The sequence below is a fragment of the Asterias amurensis genome, chromosome 9 (genome assembly GCF_032118995.1).
Source record: "Asterias amurensis chromosome 9, ASM3211899v1".
NCBI lineage: Eukaryota > Metazoa > Echinodermata > Asteroidea > Forcipulatida > Asteriidae > Asterias > Asterias amurensis.
In genome coordinates, this window is record NC_092656.1 from 6,302,412 (window position 1) to 6,316,742 (window position 14,331).

General features: G+C 38.1%; 2 protein-coding genes across 3 annotated transcripts; one reads left to right on the forward strand and one right to left on the reverse strand.

The window, feature by feature from the left end:
- Nucleotides 1-19: 19 nt before the first annotated feature.
- LOC139941520 (FAST kinase domain-containing protein 5, mitochondrial-like) lies at nt 20-7,469 on the forward strand. Of its 2 annotated transcripts, none has more exons than XM_071938056.1 (7): nt 20-67; nt 842-2,448; nt 3,262-3,356; nt 4,709-4,871; nt 5,405-5,516; nt 5,967-6,081; nt 6,995-7,469. In XM_071938056.1, exons 2-7 carry the CDS (start codon nt 888-890, stop codon nt 7,076-7,078), a joined length of 2,130 nt encoding a protein of 709 aa, XP_071794157.1. In that variant the 5' UTR covers nt 20-67; nt 842-887; the 3' UTR covers nt 7,079-7,469. The 2 variants fall into 2 exon arrangements, with proteins under 2 accessions (XP_071794157.1, XP_071794158.1); XM_071938057.1 differs by having other exon boundaries at nt 35-60.
- A 189-nt stretch (nt 7,470-7,658) lies between these two features.
- Nucleotides 7,659-13,721, reverse strand: LOC139941521 (cilia- and flagella-associated protein 161-like). Its single transcript, XM_071938058.1, has 7 exons — nt 13,533-13,721; nt 12,650-12,739; nt 12,031-12,272; nt 11,375-11,459; nt 10,411-10,569; nt 9,670-9,743; nt 7,659-8,840 (listed from the first exon to the last, which is right to left on the reverse strand). Exons 1-7 carry the CDS (start codon nt 13,599-13,601, stop codon nt 8,687-8,689), a joined length of 873 nt encoding a protein of 290 aa, XP_071794159.1. The 5' UTR covers nt 13,602-13,721; the 3' UTR covers nt 7,659-8,686.
- Between the last annotated feature and the right edge of the window lie 610 nt (nt 13,722-14,331).

Here is a 14,331-nt window from a genome sequence, read left to right on the forward strand (position 1 = left end):
GCGCCCTCTGTTGAATGATTTCACAACAAAATGGCAGCGCCCATACTCAGCGTGCAAATGGTAAATCGTGAGTTCAAAACTTATTTTCTCTTATTATTTTTAAGGCTAAGATGATAGATTATTTATTTCATATTATGCCACCACTGAACACTTCAATCAAACTTCATATTGTGACCTGAAACTGAAGAATTACCATTTAATAAAGTGTATTAATACTAAATAGTGCAGATGGAGTGAATCAGTGATGAATGATATTGATTGTAATGTACTATTTGATTTCATTACTTCATTCAACAATCAATATTGTATGTTATTTATTAATTGTTACTAATGTTAGTTGTGTGTTGTGGGAATATGTGGGTCATTGAATTGAATCAATAAATTTAGTAAATTTTATACCTTCAAGTTCAACCTTGATTGTGTATCATCAATCCATACCACTTCTTCATCTCTCCAAATGACTTGGGTTGGGTACAAAGTGACTTGGGTATACTCCTAGAACTATTTCGGTTTCGTCCAGCTATCGCCTTACGGGAGACGATAGCTGGACGAAACCGAAATAGTTAGGAGTAACTTGGGTACGCATATATAAAAAGTATAATTAATATAAAGCCATGGCCATTCATTCAGCAAATATTGAAATAAGGTTGATGATCCCCCTCCTGAATATGCAAGTGTTCAACATAACATCCGCAGTTAATAAAAGACTATATCTTTCAGTTGAAAGCCAACAACAAACTTTATGTTTAACTGGAAACTTGAAAAAACCTGGACTCCCATGCATTCTTTTAATTTAAAATTTGCTGGCTAAAAATAATATGTGATTTTATTTTGTTTACAGATTGCTTCTTCTACCTGACATCGCTGACTAATTGACACTAACTATTATGTTGGCACGGCTGTGTCGTCTTGCTGGCTCTGAGCCATGCACAACCATTCTGCGGAGAAATCATCACTTGAATCCAAAAAATAGCAGATGGAGGTCTATTTCCAATGGGATAAAGGATAAAACACCTCCAAGTGCATCCCATCTAGCTACGTGTAGTTTCAATCCAATCTTAACGCCATGTAGACTAATATCTTCTGCAGCCCCCTTATGGCAAGGTGTGAATGACATAAAGAGAAAACCGGTTAAACGACACCGTCAGCCTATAAACGTATCCAGCCTCCTCGAGAGTGTCTTTGAGACAAAGCTTAAGACTGACGACCCATCGAGCAGTGACAATAAGTATGTCCATCGGTACCCTAACTCAAACCCAAGAAGAAGGTTCCTCTCGGACTCAGTCGAGTATAGGTCATCAAGTCTTGAGGTCTTCAAACTCCAACAGCAGAGATGCGACAATGAAGATCTTGAGAGGATAAAAAACTTTGTGGCAGATTCTTCAAGGAAAATCTCATCTTACTCATCATCTGAGTTAATGGATATTATCAGCAGTTTAAGTCGAGCCCCGATGAGCAAGATTTCTTCAGATTTCTTCAGTGTGGCTCTACTAGATTTATCCAGCTACGCATGTGGTCATGTGAGTGATTGCACTCAAGAAGAATTTGTCGATATCTTAGTTGCTTTGTACAAAATGCATGCAGAAGTGTCTCTTCAAGAGTTAGAAGCTATTGAGAAAGAATGCATCAAGAGGCTCAAATCGTGGGACGTGAATACATCGCTTTTTGTCTCCGATTGGTGGATCATCACGCGACGAAAGCCGACGACGTTTCAGAGAGAAGCGCTGAACACTCTGAGCTCCAAAGTAGAGAATCTGACTTTACAAAACATCATTCAGGTGTTCTATTTGATAGGTGAGTGGCAATTTGTGCCCTCTGAGGATTTCTTTCAGAAACTGGCTGATTTCGTGGAGCGACACATAGATAGTTTATCCTGGAACGAGATCGGGGTTATCTGTAATGCATTCTTGAAGTCCAGATCACGTATTCTATCCCGATCACTCCAGCAAGCCATCAAGCCCAGAGTCTCGAAGGAACTCCATAACAATGACATGGACCACTACAACCTCATCTCAACCATTCGCTTCTTCTCACGCTCCTACTTCCATGACTGGGACCTCTTCGAGGACATTGCTCGTAGCGTAACCCCTCGCATCCAAGAAATGGCATTCCTTGGCCCGCCTCACATAGCGGCCGCTTTTGCCAAAGTGCGGCATTTCAACCAGCCCCTCATGGACGCCATCGCAGACCAGGCTTTCCAGACGGCTGACTACATCCGCTTCAAGGACATCTGGTTGCTACTCTGGGCGTTTTGCCGGCTCAATTATCAACCCGTGAATTCCAAGCAATTCTTTCAGGGTCTAATTTATCAGATGCTGGGCAAACCAGAGCAATTGTCTCAGCCGTTTCTATTTTTAAAGAGTCTTGTATCGTTGACATTTATTGAGCAATATCCGACCACTCTGATCGACCAAGCCTTCAGCTCTGAGTGTCTGCACAATTGTAAAGGTAATTTTTAGTCCTACATGCCTGAAGTTACATGCAGGCCTCTGAGGCCATGACCTTTGTTGCCCCTGGGCTTGGTGCCCCTTCAAAAGCAGTGCTGTTCAAAAGTTTCCCATTGACCGAAAGGTTATTTAATGGAAGTGCCCTTTGCAAAAAGAAAATGGCCTAGCCCTTTTAAAAATGAAATTGCAGACATGCTCTTAATGGAGATGGCAAATGGCAACAATCGCCCCCTTGAATCTAGAAGTCTTGAGAAAAGAGAAAGTTATTTTAATTTGCCAAATGTTTGGAATCACATTAAAATGATGGCCAACATGTAACTGTACTGCTGCTGCAGTCTTACCACTGGTCACCCTGGTCCAGCTGTTAGACTGTTCTAGCAGTGACAGTCACAAGGTTGTAGGTTTGAATCCCCCGCTAACCGCTGATTTCATATGACTAGAATAAGTATTATCGCTTAGTTACTGAATCAGAACTTGTTGACTTGTGCAATTCATAGTCATGTATGTTAAACCAATGTTTTTATGAGAGGGGTTGCCCGTTGTCAGCTTGGTGTTTACATGTATGTCCTCTTGTGGGAGTTTGCCGAGTTCCCTGAATGAGAAGATCATCTAAACAAACAAACACTAAACAAAAACCACAATTTCACGCAGCATAGGAGTTGAAGGTAGCTGCTTTTCGATTGATCCCTTTCACAGTTTCAATCAATAATCAATCAATCAAATTCTGTTTTACAGGTGTATTATTTGCTGTTATTGTAATTGTAATAATTAATACACATACACCTGTATATGATTTGTCTGGGTTTTTTTGCAGAGAAATGCCCCCCAGAAGTGCACAAGCTTCTGTATGTCTTGGATTGTTCAGTCGCCATTGAGCACCCAGAGTATAGTGGAAATCGCTTACCTCAGGTAAAACACAACATTTTAATAACGAATAATAAAGACATGTTGAGGTGAAGACTCTGCTTCAAAAAAGTTTTGCTCAAGGAGCTTAATAATAATAATAATGGACACTTAAAGCGCCGGTATCCGCCGCAAGCGGCGCTCATGGCGCTACTCTACAAAGGAACAACAAGCAATGAAAGTAGCAAACAACAAAATAAGAAAAATAAACTTAACATAAAGCTTCTCTCTATGAAAATGAGTTTTTGAACTGTTCTTGAATGTGTTGAGTGATTTGGAGAGTTTTACAGTGTCCGGGAGGGAGTTCCAAAGCTTTGGTGCTGCGCTTTGAAAACTTCTCTCCCCCATACATGTTTAGTTGTTTTTTCCTGGAGGAGTGTTTTGTAGACCGTAAGCCACGATGTCCTGGGGTGTATATCTGCACAAGATCACTTAAATATGCTGGGGCATCACCTTGCAAGATCTTGAAAATAATGAGGCACAGTTTATATTTAACCCCTTGTTGGATGGGGAGCCAGTGCAAGCCGGCTAGCACTGGTGTGATGTGTTCCGTTTTCTTGGTGTAAGTGATCATCCTTGCTGCAATATTCTGTAATCGTTGAAGGCGAGAGAGTTGCGTATTGTTAATTCCGTATAAGAGCGAGTTGCATGCATCTACCTTGGATGCTTAGTTAAAATACAAAGTAAGTTTTGGCGTTTTGAACCGTTTGTTCGTTTTAATCCTATATATTAAACGAATACATTAAAATCATATAAAGATGAAGAATATAAAACTAAGAATTACATGTGAAAATTTCATTTCAACCGGACTCAAGCTCTGGTGTCTCTGATCAGCAGAGTGTGGGTTCCAGTCCTGGTCATGACATTTGTTTCCTCGAGCAAGATACTTTACCAGAGTTGCTTTGTCCTTCGGACGGGACATTACTTAAGCCATAGGTCCTGTGTACTAGGATAGGTAGTGCACTTGAAGAAAACTCAGAACACTTATCGCGGAAGAGTAGGGGTTTACCCGGTGTTTCTGGTTCACATACCAAGCACCCTTGTTTACAGGTTTCCTCAGGCTTGCGAGCTACAGCGATTCAGTTCATCATCATCATCATTAATCTTCGTAGACTACTGTCCATTGTCGCAACAACCGCCACTTCTCCGCGGTTGTGTGGCTTGTGCAGCGGTGATTTTGCATCACTGCTGAGTTGCCCCAGTTATAAGTTCACATGGCATAAGTTCACTTTGGGTCATCCTTTTTTCCTTTACCAGGATTCTATATGAATAGTAATAATGATTTTCCGGTAATAATGATTTTCCGGTAGCTCGTATAAAAACAGAAAGAATTCTATTTGTTGTTGTTTTTTCCTCAGGAATTTATCGATAGATTCTGGCAGAGTCCGCATGGCTCTACAAAGGATGTGATCAACAAGATAGCAGGTCTATCGGGAGTGATGGAAGGATTACAATGTATTCTGGGAGGACCAGAGTATCTTAAAGCCCATCCAATATTGCCTCATATTAGGACACCCCTTGGTAAGTGGAATAGAACATTCCATTTCGACATGCGCACTTCACAAGTGATGTCTTAAAGTTTCTGCTCTTGTTGAGCTGATTGATTGAGTCATTATTGGAATTATCTTGAGCTGTTTTAAATAACTTTTAGTACATTCCAGTCTTTTGTCGTGCATATTTATTTTAGGCTTCTACAAGAGTAGTATTTACAATCATTTTTTTCCAGTATGCTTTGTGCATGTAAGAGAACACTTTTGGTATTCAGGAGAGGTTTTCGTACAGTACAAAGTGTAAATCTCTTTTGAGTAGTGTTGGTGCTAAAAGGAAATGGTGGTTGACAACTCAACATTTCAATCAGTAGGCTCTGAGCGTGCTCCTGAAGCATTGAGTTGTCAACCACTAGTTCTTCTTAAAACCAGTATTTTCAAAAGAGATTTACACTTGGTGCTACGGCAAGCCTCACCTGATTATACTCTCACAGTCCCACCATGCAAAGTTTAACATCCTACTATTGCTCTTGTTAATTTTAAAGATAGTTTGTATTTCCTTTGCAGATATTGAAGTGAATCTAGATAGCTCTTCTAAACCGATGCGAATGGATTCAATGTCATCAGAAGTTTCTAGGCTAAACACTATAACTGAGAAGCCAAAAGACAACATTCAGAGGTAAGATGTTCAAGCTTCCCCTTTAATTGGAATTCCTTAGCCTATAGAGACAGTTGCTAATGCTACACGTTTTTCACATGGTTCAGGGCAAGCTTCGTATAGCAACCTATAGATTTTGTATAGTAGAGTGATTCAGTTTTTCTAAGAGCGGTTGTCTAAGGCTGTGTCCGAATCAGTGGCTACAGCTACGGCTGCAGCTAGATTTCCGCGTCATCATGCGTTGAGGTTTAGGACGCCCTTAGCAACACCATTAGCAATAGCCATAGCCGCAGCCGCCAATTCGGATTCGGCCTAAGAGTCCTTGGCTTTACAACCAGAATAATGAAAATACGTTGTAGATGAATTGAAATGAAATTGCAGTACAGGGCAAATCAAACAAAAATGCTCAAACCAATTTACTATTCTTCCGATGCAAACATTAATTTGGATCGATGGTGTATTTATTCCTAGGTTGGCAGTGCTGTTTTCCCCCAAAGCCCATTATCGTCTTCGTTCAAGAGATCTACTTGGTGTTCATGTTATGAAGAGACGACAGCTGAGCAAAATAGGCTACAGAATTGTGGAGGTGAGTTGGGAAGTTGATTCCTAAGCCCGATTCAAACTTCCTGCGAATGCGAATGCATTACGAATTTTGACGTCACGTCACAGCCTTGTTTTCACTGCAAATGTTTCGCAGGAGTTGAGCACATTTCAACTGATACGAATTATTCATTGCGATTTTGCGACGTCCAAATTCATTTCGCATTCGCAGGAAGTGCATAAACACGGTTGTTTTTCTCATCGAGTCTCCTCCAACCACTCTCAGCCTATCAACTTCAATCAGATCAACTATCTTGTCAATCTCGTTATGTCTGAACACTTGTTTTTACTGGGCCCAATTTCATAGAGCTGCTTAAGCAGACAATTTTGTTTAACACTAAGTAGTTTTGCTGTTAGCCTTATTCTGATAAGCATAATTTTGGTTTGCTTAGCTACTTTTTGTGCTTAAGGAGCTCTATAAGATTTGGGCCTTGGTTAAAAAAAATCAAGCTAAACCCAAAATAAAAGTATTGGTTGTACTGTTTTTTTCATCAGCCTTTGATGTTTCTTACAGTTTATGTCCTGTGTTTTTATTACGTTTGATCTCTGGACCTGGTGAACATTGGATGTAGTTTAATCAGTAATTTAGTGACTTCAAGCCACTTGATGGTGTCTTCGTCGAGGTCTCCGAGTCCCTGCTCGCCTTATGGTGGTCTGAAGTCAGGGCAGTCATAAATGATCTAGTTGATGGTTTGTGGGCTGCCACACCGACACAGATTCAAGCTGGTAGCTCCGATGCTAAGGAGGAACAGGGTGTTCTTGATGCAACACAGAAACATTGATTGACTTTGTAGTTCAGTTGACTTTAATTGAAGTAATCTATTCTGCAAATTACACAATAGTTGTTTTTACACAACAAAGACCTAGTTTCCCATCCTATTGTTCTTTTGTCTTGATAGATACCATTCTACGAGTGGATTCCGTTAATGAAGGCCTCCGAAGAAAACCGTCAGGACTACCTAAAAAATCAAATCTTCATCTGATTCCAGAGATGAGAAAAACGATTTTATTTCCTAGTGACATCTTGCATCAATGTCGCACACTGTTACTGTCATCCCACTGTCTGCCATTTTGGGAGTCAAGTTGCACGTATAAGGATATCAGCCCAATTCTATAAAGCTGTTTAGCAGAAAATACTGCTTAGCAAATTTCTTCACTAAACACTTTGTGCACTTTCGGCTGGTAGCCAGTTTCTGTTGAAGCAAGATTTTCCTGTGCTTAGCAAGTTTTATGAAGTTGGGCCCTGGTTAGCCTTTAAATGAGCAGATATTGCTTTAAATGAGCACTGCACAACCAAAATGGTGCAACCAAGGTAAATGTTGACAAAATTAATCAAATATTAAGCAGTGAGTTTCACAGGCAATGTGGGTTGCCAATGTGAATTACGTGTACAATATAATTTTGCTTAAATCTGTTTCTGCTGAGCAACATTTTTCTAACATCAGATTTTATGCTAAGCAGATTTTTGTGTCTACTAAATTCATAAGAATTGGCAGGGATTGGACACTTCACATTTTTGTTCCAATCATTTTATTTTATTCACAAAAACTTACAAGAACTTAATAATGAAAATGTGCACAAAATGTAACAAACTGAGAGCGAAATTATGTCTGGACGGATTGTATGATGCAATTCAATGCTGTTCATTTAAGTCAATATCTTAAAGGACTTTGTTAAATTTTTATAAACATTTTACAAATAATGAATTAATTAGCAATGAATACACAGGTATTGATCTGGATTGGGTTGTAGGATCACTAAGGCACCTGGTAATTTAAATTTATAAGTAATTTGTAACTCAACACTCCTCTTTAAGCACCACAATAAATATACATATCAAAAAAGTTATGTGTATGAGTATATTCAAGTAATTTTAACTCATGAAATATGGACGGAAATAGTGTGGGGTGGAAGTTGAACAACTATTGCTTCAACAGAGGTAAAGTTTCAATGGTAATGTTTTGCTTTTACATACAGTATATACAAATTCTACAATACTCATTCACATTTATTTATTTAGTGCTGGGTAGAGTTAGACAGATTTTATTTACAAGTCATAATATGATTGGTCATAGAATTTGCTTTGTAAAACTTTTAATTTTAACAAATTCAGTGTGTAATTAGTTTCCCTTGGTCAATGTACTGAAATAATCACTTAATGTTTGACATAAATACAACAATTTAGATTTATTGAAGCAAAACCATTGGGCAAAATTTCATAGAGTTGCAAAGCACAACATATTAATGCTCACCAAATAAGAGCTATGTCACATGTACAATTTGTGACTGGCATCCGGCTCATTTCTGCTTAGCAGAACATTGTTTTAAAGCAATATTTTCAGCTTAAGCAACTTCATAAGATTTTACATATGAAACAACATTTTGGCTGGTAACCATATTTTGAAAAGCATCATTTTGTTGTGCTTAGCAACTTTTTGTGCTTAAGCAGCTCTATGAAATCTGGCCCTGGGAGAGTACAGCCTAGTTAAGTGCACTTGGGGTTGAAATTTTGGGGGCAGGGGGCGCTGGGGGCTGTTTCTACATCCACAGGTTCAAACCAAAGTTTTGTATTGCATTGGAGGCATATCACCTCATTGTTGGACACCCAACGGTAACGTAGCTGCAGGGCCTGTTGGCTCTGGTGGGTGACCAGTCTGGATGATCCAGTGGTTGACGTCTTTCTCGGCGCGGTGAGAGTCCAAGTCCGTGTAGGCCACGATCTCATATTCACGGCCAAAAGGTGTCCTGAAATGCAATCAAAAACACTTGATGAGCGAGGCAAATGCACGTTTAATCTGCATACAGACTAAGAAATTTGTTAGTACCTAGTCACACAAGGCTTTTATAAAATGCATTTTGGAGGCAATCAACTGTAGTGCATGCTACTGATGTACGTTGGTAGCACATGAGTCATTTTTCAGACATTGTCTTTTTACGATCAACAAGACAAAATAGTTAACATTCAAATGTGAATGGATTCTCTTCATAAATAAGGTTATTGACAAAATACTTAAAGGGGATAGGAGACTACCAACATATGGGATAAATAGATTGGTTAGTAGAGCACTAATACAATTATTCTGAGGTTGCAGGTTCAAAACCCACTCGCAAAGTTAATTTGTCTTTGTTCAACCCAAAATGGTTGAAATTGTTATCAAGAAGACAATTTTGAAAGTTTGTTTCCTCATCCAAGTTTGCATTTTCAAGATGAGCAATGGGAAAAGTTAAATGTTTTTTTTGCTGCATAGAATATAAAAAGTCTCATGCTGCTAATTTTAAGAAATTTTGAAAGTTGTATTTAGAAGAATTAATTGGATATGAAATAAAAAATGCACAGCTTTTTTGTGTTTTTGTTTCAATATGTGATGAGTTGTTTTCAGTCAATTTTGTTGCTTCAGTGAAATAACGGAATATCTCGATTGTACCTCGGTGCCAATTGGTTTTGTGTGGACTCTGCTAAGATCGAAACATCAGGCCACAAACTATTTTTTAAATCTATAACACAGATCCTTTTGATTGGTAAGCAGTTTACAACAGCTCATTCTATTTTCTCCTTACAGATGTCTTTACATACCTTACAGTAGCATCGCTTATAACACACAAGTCTTGGTTGGTCTTGCAGTGGTTGAAGATGATTTTCTGGTTAGCCTATCGAGAGGAAAGAAATTCATGTTGGACGTTTCTCATCTTACCTTAAGCTACATCAAACCCTGCAAAATCCATCTCTATCTTCTGATTTCACAGCCCAACCATTCACTGATGCATAGCATTGGGCAAGGCACACAAGCTGTATGCTAAAACTTTGGTGCAAGTTACCACAACATGTATGATTTGGATGGATTTATGAAGACTTTGGAGTTCTGGCTAAACCGTAAATGGATGCCAATTTAGGGAGTCAAACTTTTGACTACACAAATTGGCCGAATGTGTATAAAGTTCGCTAAGTAAGGAAACCCATGCAAATTTGAGGCATATTTATGTGGATTATTATATTCTACTTTTAAAACATAATGCTAACCAATGCATTTCATAACAAACAGTTTCAAACGCTTTGTTTACCAACTCGCTCGATCAAAGGCAATGTGTCCCTTTAAGATGATCCCTCTACTGCCGGGTTCAGTGAGCTTTTGGTTTCTTTGCGACTAAAAGGTTGTAGTAACTTGGTTTAAAACAGGGATTTACATTGTTGGGTTTGCGTGAGGTGTAGCATGCATAAGGGTGGTGGGTAGAAGAAAACTGAAGTCGATGGAAAGTGATGGTGGGGAGTTGGAAGTGGGGGGGGGGGGGGTGGAGGTTGTGGAAGAAAAGTACTCACTGGTACAGGAAGTCCTTCTGTCTCCATTCGAAGCTGAGGGTCAAAGTGAAGGATTCTCCATTGAATCAAATATGTAGAGCATTCTTCAAATGTGACGAGCTGCTTACGGGTCTTCTTGGCTGATTGCTGGAATGTGGCAATGTCACTCCTCAATTTCAACTGTGAAGGAAAAGGGGTATCATTGGTAAAAACATAAATCTCATGACACTCGGTAGAAACCTGCTTTGTTCCAAATTTGTTAGTGCTTGGCAAATTTGTATAAAATTTAATCTCTAATTCCAAATGGACAGAAATAAATATTTCCCTTTTGAAAGATCTGAAGCCTTGCATCCTCAATTTCTTCAGTGAAGGAAAGGTTTATCACTAACAAAAACATGGGCTAGAAAATCGGAACAATTTGTTTGTTTATGAACAAACAAGTTTATAGTTTGAAATGAAACAAATAAAACCTTTTCTTCTGTGAAAGAAAGGTATATCACTAACAAAAAACATGGGCTAGAAAATCGGAACAATTAGTTTGTTCATGAATAAAACTAGTTTATAGTTTGAAATGAAACAAATCAAACCTTTTCCTCAACGAAATAAAACCTTTTCTACAACAAAATGAAACCTTTTCTTTACTGAAATAAAAAAAATTATTCAGTAAAATAAAACATTTCCTTTAGCAGAATTTATGGTTCTGAAAAAGGGTTACTCTCTGAACAAGAAACTGTCAACATTTATAAAGCATTTTGAGTTGAATAAAGAAACCCTGACTAGAGCGGGATTTGAACGGACAACCGCCAGATCAATGTCTATGCACTCTACCACCTGAGCTATCCTTATGTTGGTGGGCTCCCTATTTTGTCAATATCTTTGTTCAGTTTCCCTTATGTTTTATTACCTTTACAAATCAATCTGATGTTATTTTCAAAAGGGATTCTCTAGAGGTTTAAAATGAAAGTTGCACTCCGGCCATACTTACATTTCCAGCTATACCAGGCAGTGTGCAGAGACAGAAGTGTTGACCATAGCGAAGTGGTGTGCCCTCGGCAATTCCAGCCTCAACACTATGAAGTAGAAAAGAAACTAATCAATATACCTTGAAGCCACTGGACACTATTGGTAAATACTCAAAATAATTGTTAGCATAAAAACTCACTTGGTAAGAAGCATTGGAAAGCTGCTGTTAGTATAAAACATTGTGAGAAAACTGGGATTTGCATCGGAGATTTGCAGGTGGTTCCCTCCTAAGTAACATAGTTTTTGAGAAAGAGGAAATATTCACCCAAATAATCTGAAAACACACAAATTTGTGCTGCAACAAGGGTGCTTTTTCTTTCACTATTCTCTGGCAACTTCGATGACCAATTGAGTAAAATTTTTCACAGATTTGTTATTTTATGCATAATGTTGGGATACACCTAGTGAAAATACTGGTCTTTGACAATTATTACCACAGGGGTCCGGTGCCTTAAGATTACTGTTTATCATCTTTGTTTTGTTCTGTGTGTGCAAATGCAAACAAGCAGCTTTGATCAAATTCAATTAGCGAAATTTTGCTTGTGCATGAAGAGAACCCCGGGTTTTGGCTAAAGATGCCTGGGGTTTATTCATAACTCAGCTGGATTTAAGACTCACGGTAAAATAACAAATGTGTTCCTTGCACACGGTGTCAGAACTCTACTTCCACTAATGTTACAGGTGCCTTCGAACTGTACAGAACTGTTCATCTTCATCTCTGACATGTTAACGGCTAGCGTGTTGGCTTGGCGCGGCTCGACGCCAGGCTGGGTTTTGATCTGGTTGGCATCGGCCTCGTTACGAAGCATCACACGGTCGCCAAAGTGTAGGAAACCATCTATGGTGACAGATAAGTCAGTCTGGAAAAGATGGCGAGGGATAATCAAAATACATTGTTAAACAAAAATACATTTAAGCTTTTCTTGGAGGGGGGGGGGTAAACCAGCATGCACTTCAATATTTGAGTTGTGCGTTAAATTGTGTAAACAATGTTTTTGCAAAGCCTGCCTTTAATATGAAGTTATTACATAATAAATAAATTCTACATGAGAGAGTGAAAAGTGACTTCATGCCTTTGCTCCTGAAGGGGCGCAGCAATTTTATAAAATGAGAACATTTATGACATCTATAATTTTGGAGGAATTGTTCTGTGAAGAAGACAGTCAAGAAGACTCGGTGCACAGCGGTCAAAGAACAGATACTCAAGTAGATCCAAGAAAGGGGGTAGGAATTGTACCTGTTTTAAAATCATTTCTCTGAGTTTTGATGCCTGCTGTATGGCCAACTCTCCTCTATCTCGTGTCTCCAGAAAATCCTTCAGCATGTCCTGCAAAGAGAAACATCAGAACAATGAAACTGACGTCATGTATGTATTATGTACGGGTGGCCATCCCAAGTAGTAGAGGCTAGATGTATGACCAACCTCCCAAAAATTACTAACCACTATACAGAACCTACTTCTAAAAGTTTTAAAACTATAATATTAATAATGCTCTCCACTCCCTGTAAGCCCTATATTAATAATAGTTCTACAAAGTATTCAATATCCCGACCATGGATTTTGTGGGGGAAAAAATCTATTTTTGATCGGTTTTAATTTTATATATCCAATATTTTGAACAAAACAGAAAATAAATAATCCATTTAAAATAATACAGTTTTCTCAAAGTTACAATTTCCTTATTTAGAGACACTGATAAATGAATGTCCTACTCCTAGGTCATTTTCATATACTTTTTATTATTATTTATAATTAAACTTGCACAAATCAAACAGTCATCAGTTCATTGATTAATGCAAAATGAAAGATGACTTCTTGACAATGAGGATAAGATGCTTAAATAAATCATCATTACATTACACCACTGCTGTCGTGTAGTTTAGTTTATTTATCTAAATAAAATAAACCCAAAGCCAAGAGTGCTTTTTGTGTCAATATATGACCCTGAATTTACACTGATATAAAGTGACATTGACACATGACAGTGAGTGACAGTTTATTTATTATTAAAGTTAAAAGTTCAGAATCAGACAGTCGGACATGTCAGAGTCAAACTGATCACTGAGACAGACAGACAGAGTTCTTGAATTTTAGTTTTTACAGCTTTATTTAGACTTACCTCCTCCAGACAAATGTCTTCATTCCAGTTGCCAACTCTAACGGACGGATTATACGTTCTGGTACTCATTTTTTGTTTTGTTGTTCGGCTAAAAAATATGAAAATTATGAAATGTAAAAACACCCTTTTTCTTTTTGCTTGCCTTCTCTTGAAACGAATCGTCTGCTAAACACGATCCCTTGGCAACTTTGTAAATAATGCTTTGTGCGCATGCTCCTAGCAATGTATGAAATCTTTTTCATCTCTTGATTATTCTGCTTACAGTGATATTTTTTCAGCACCAGTCTACTTGCCTGCGAAGAATACGGTGGCCTTAACAGACCATGAGATTTGTAATTTTAATTTTGAAGTTTCAAAACTATTATTCGTGTTTTTTTTTCTATGGTACAATGAGTTTAATTTCAAAAATTCAGTCCAATGCAAAACAATGGTTAAAATACCTTCTGACTTTTACTTGAAATAAATGCAACCCCTACAAACCTTACCCACCTAAAAAAGCTTATAAACAGCGCCCTCTGTTTTGAAATAAAATGAAAACACTCTTGGCTCAACCATTACATATTGAAAGGGGTTCTAAAAATAACATTTAGTTCAAAAAACATAAATAATCACATTTGAAGTAAAACAGAGTACAAAATGAATAAGAATAATAATATTGGATTTCAAAAATATTGTTATTTGTTGTGAAAGTGTAGTTTTATAGAGTTTTGAATATATAAAATATTTAAAACATCCCTACTACAGAATGGCTCACCCACACACAGAACGGTGTGTGAGTAAATGGTAGCCAGCCCAACAC

Coding starts and splice junctions, on each gene's coding strand:
- LOC139941520 (XM_071938056.1), top strand. CDS start 888: ATGTTGGCACGGCTGTGTCGTCTTGCTGGCTCTGAGCCATGCACAACC. Junction 4,872..5,404: donor TCATATTAGGACACCCCTTG/GTAAGTGGAATA, acceptor TTTCCTTTGCAG/ATATTGAAGTGAATCTAGAT. Junction 6,082..6,994: donor TAGGCTACAGAATTGTGGAG/GTGAGTTGGGAA, acceptor TTGTCTTGATAG/ATACCATTCTACGAGTGGAT.
- LOC139941521 (XM_071938058.1), bottom strand. CDS start 13,601: ATGAGTACCAGAACGTATAATCCGTCCGTTAGAGTTGGCAACTGGAAT. Junction 10,570..11,374: donor TGCCTGGTATAGCTGGAAAT/GTAAGTATGGCC, acceptor TTTCCTTCACAG/TTGAAATTGAGGAGTGACAT. Junction 9,744..10,410: donor CAGAAGGACTTCCTGTACCA/GTGAGTACTTTT, acceptor TCCTCTCGATAG/GCTAACCAGAAAATCATCTT.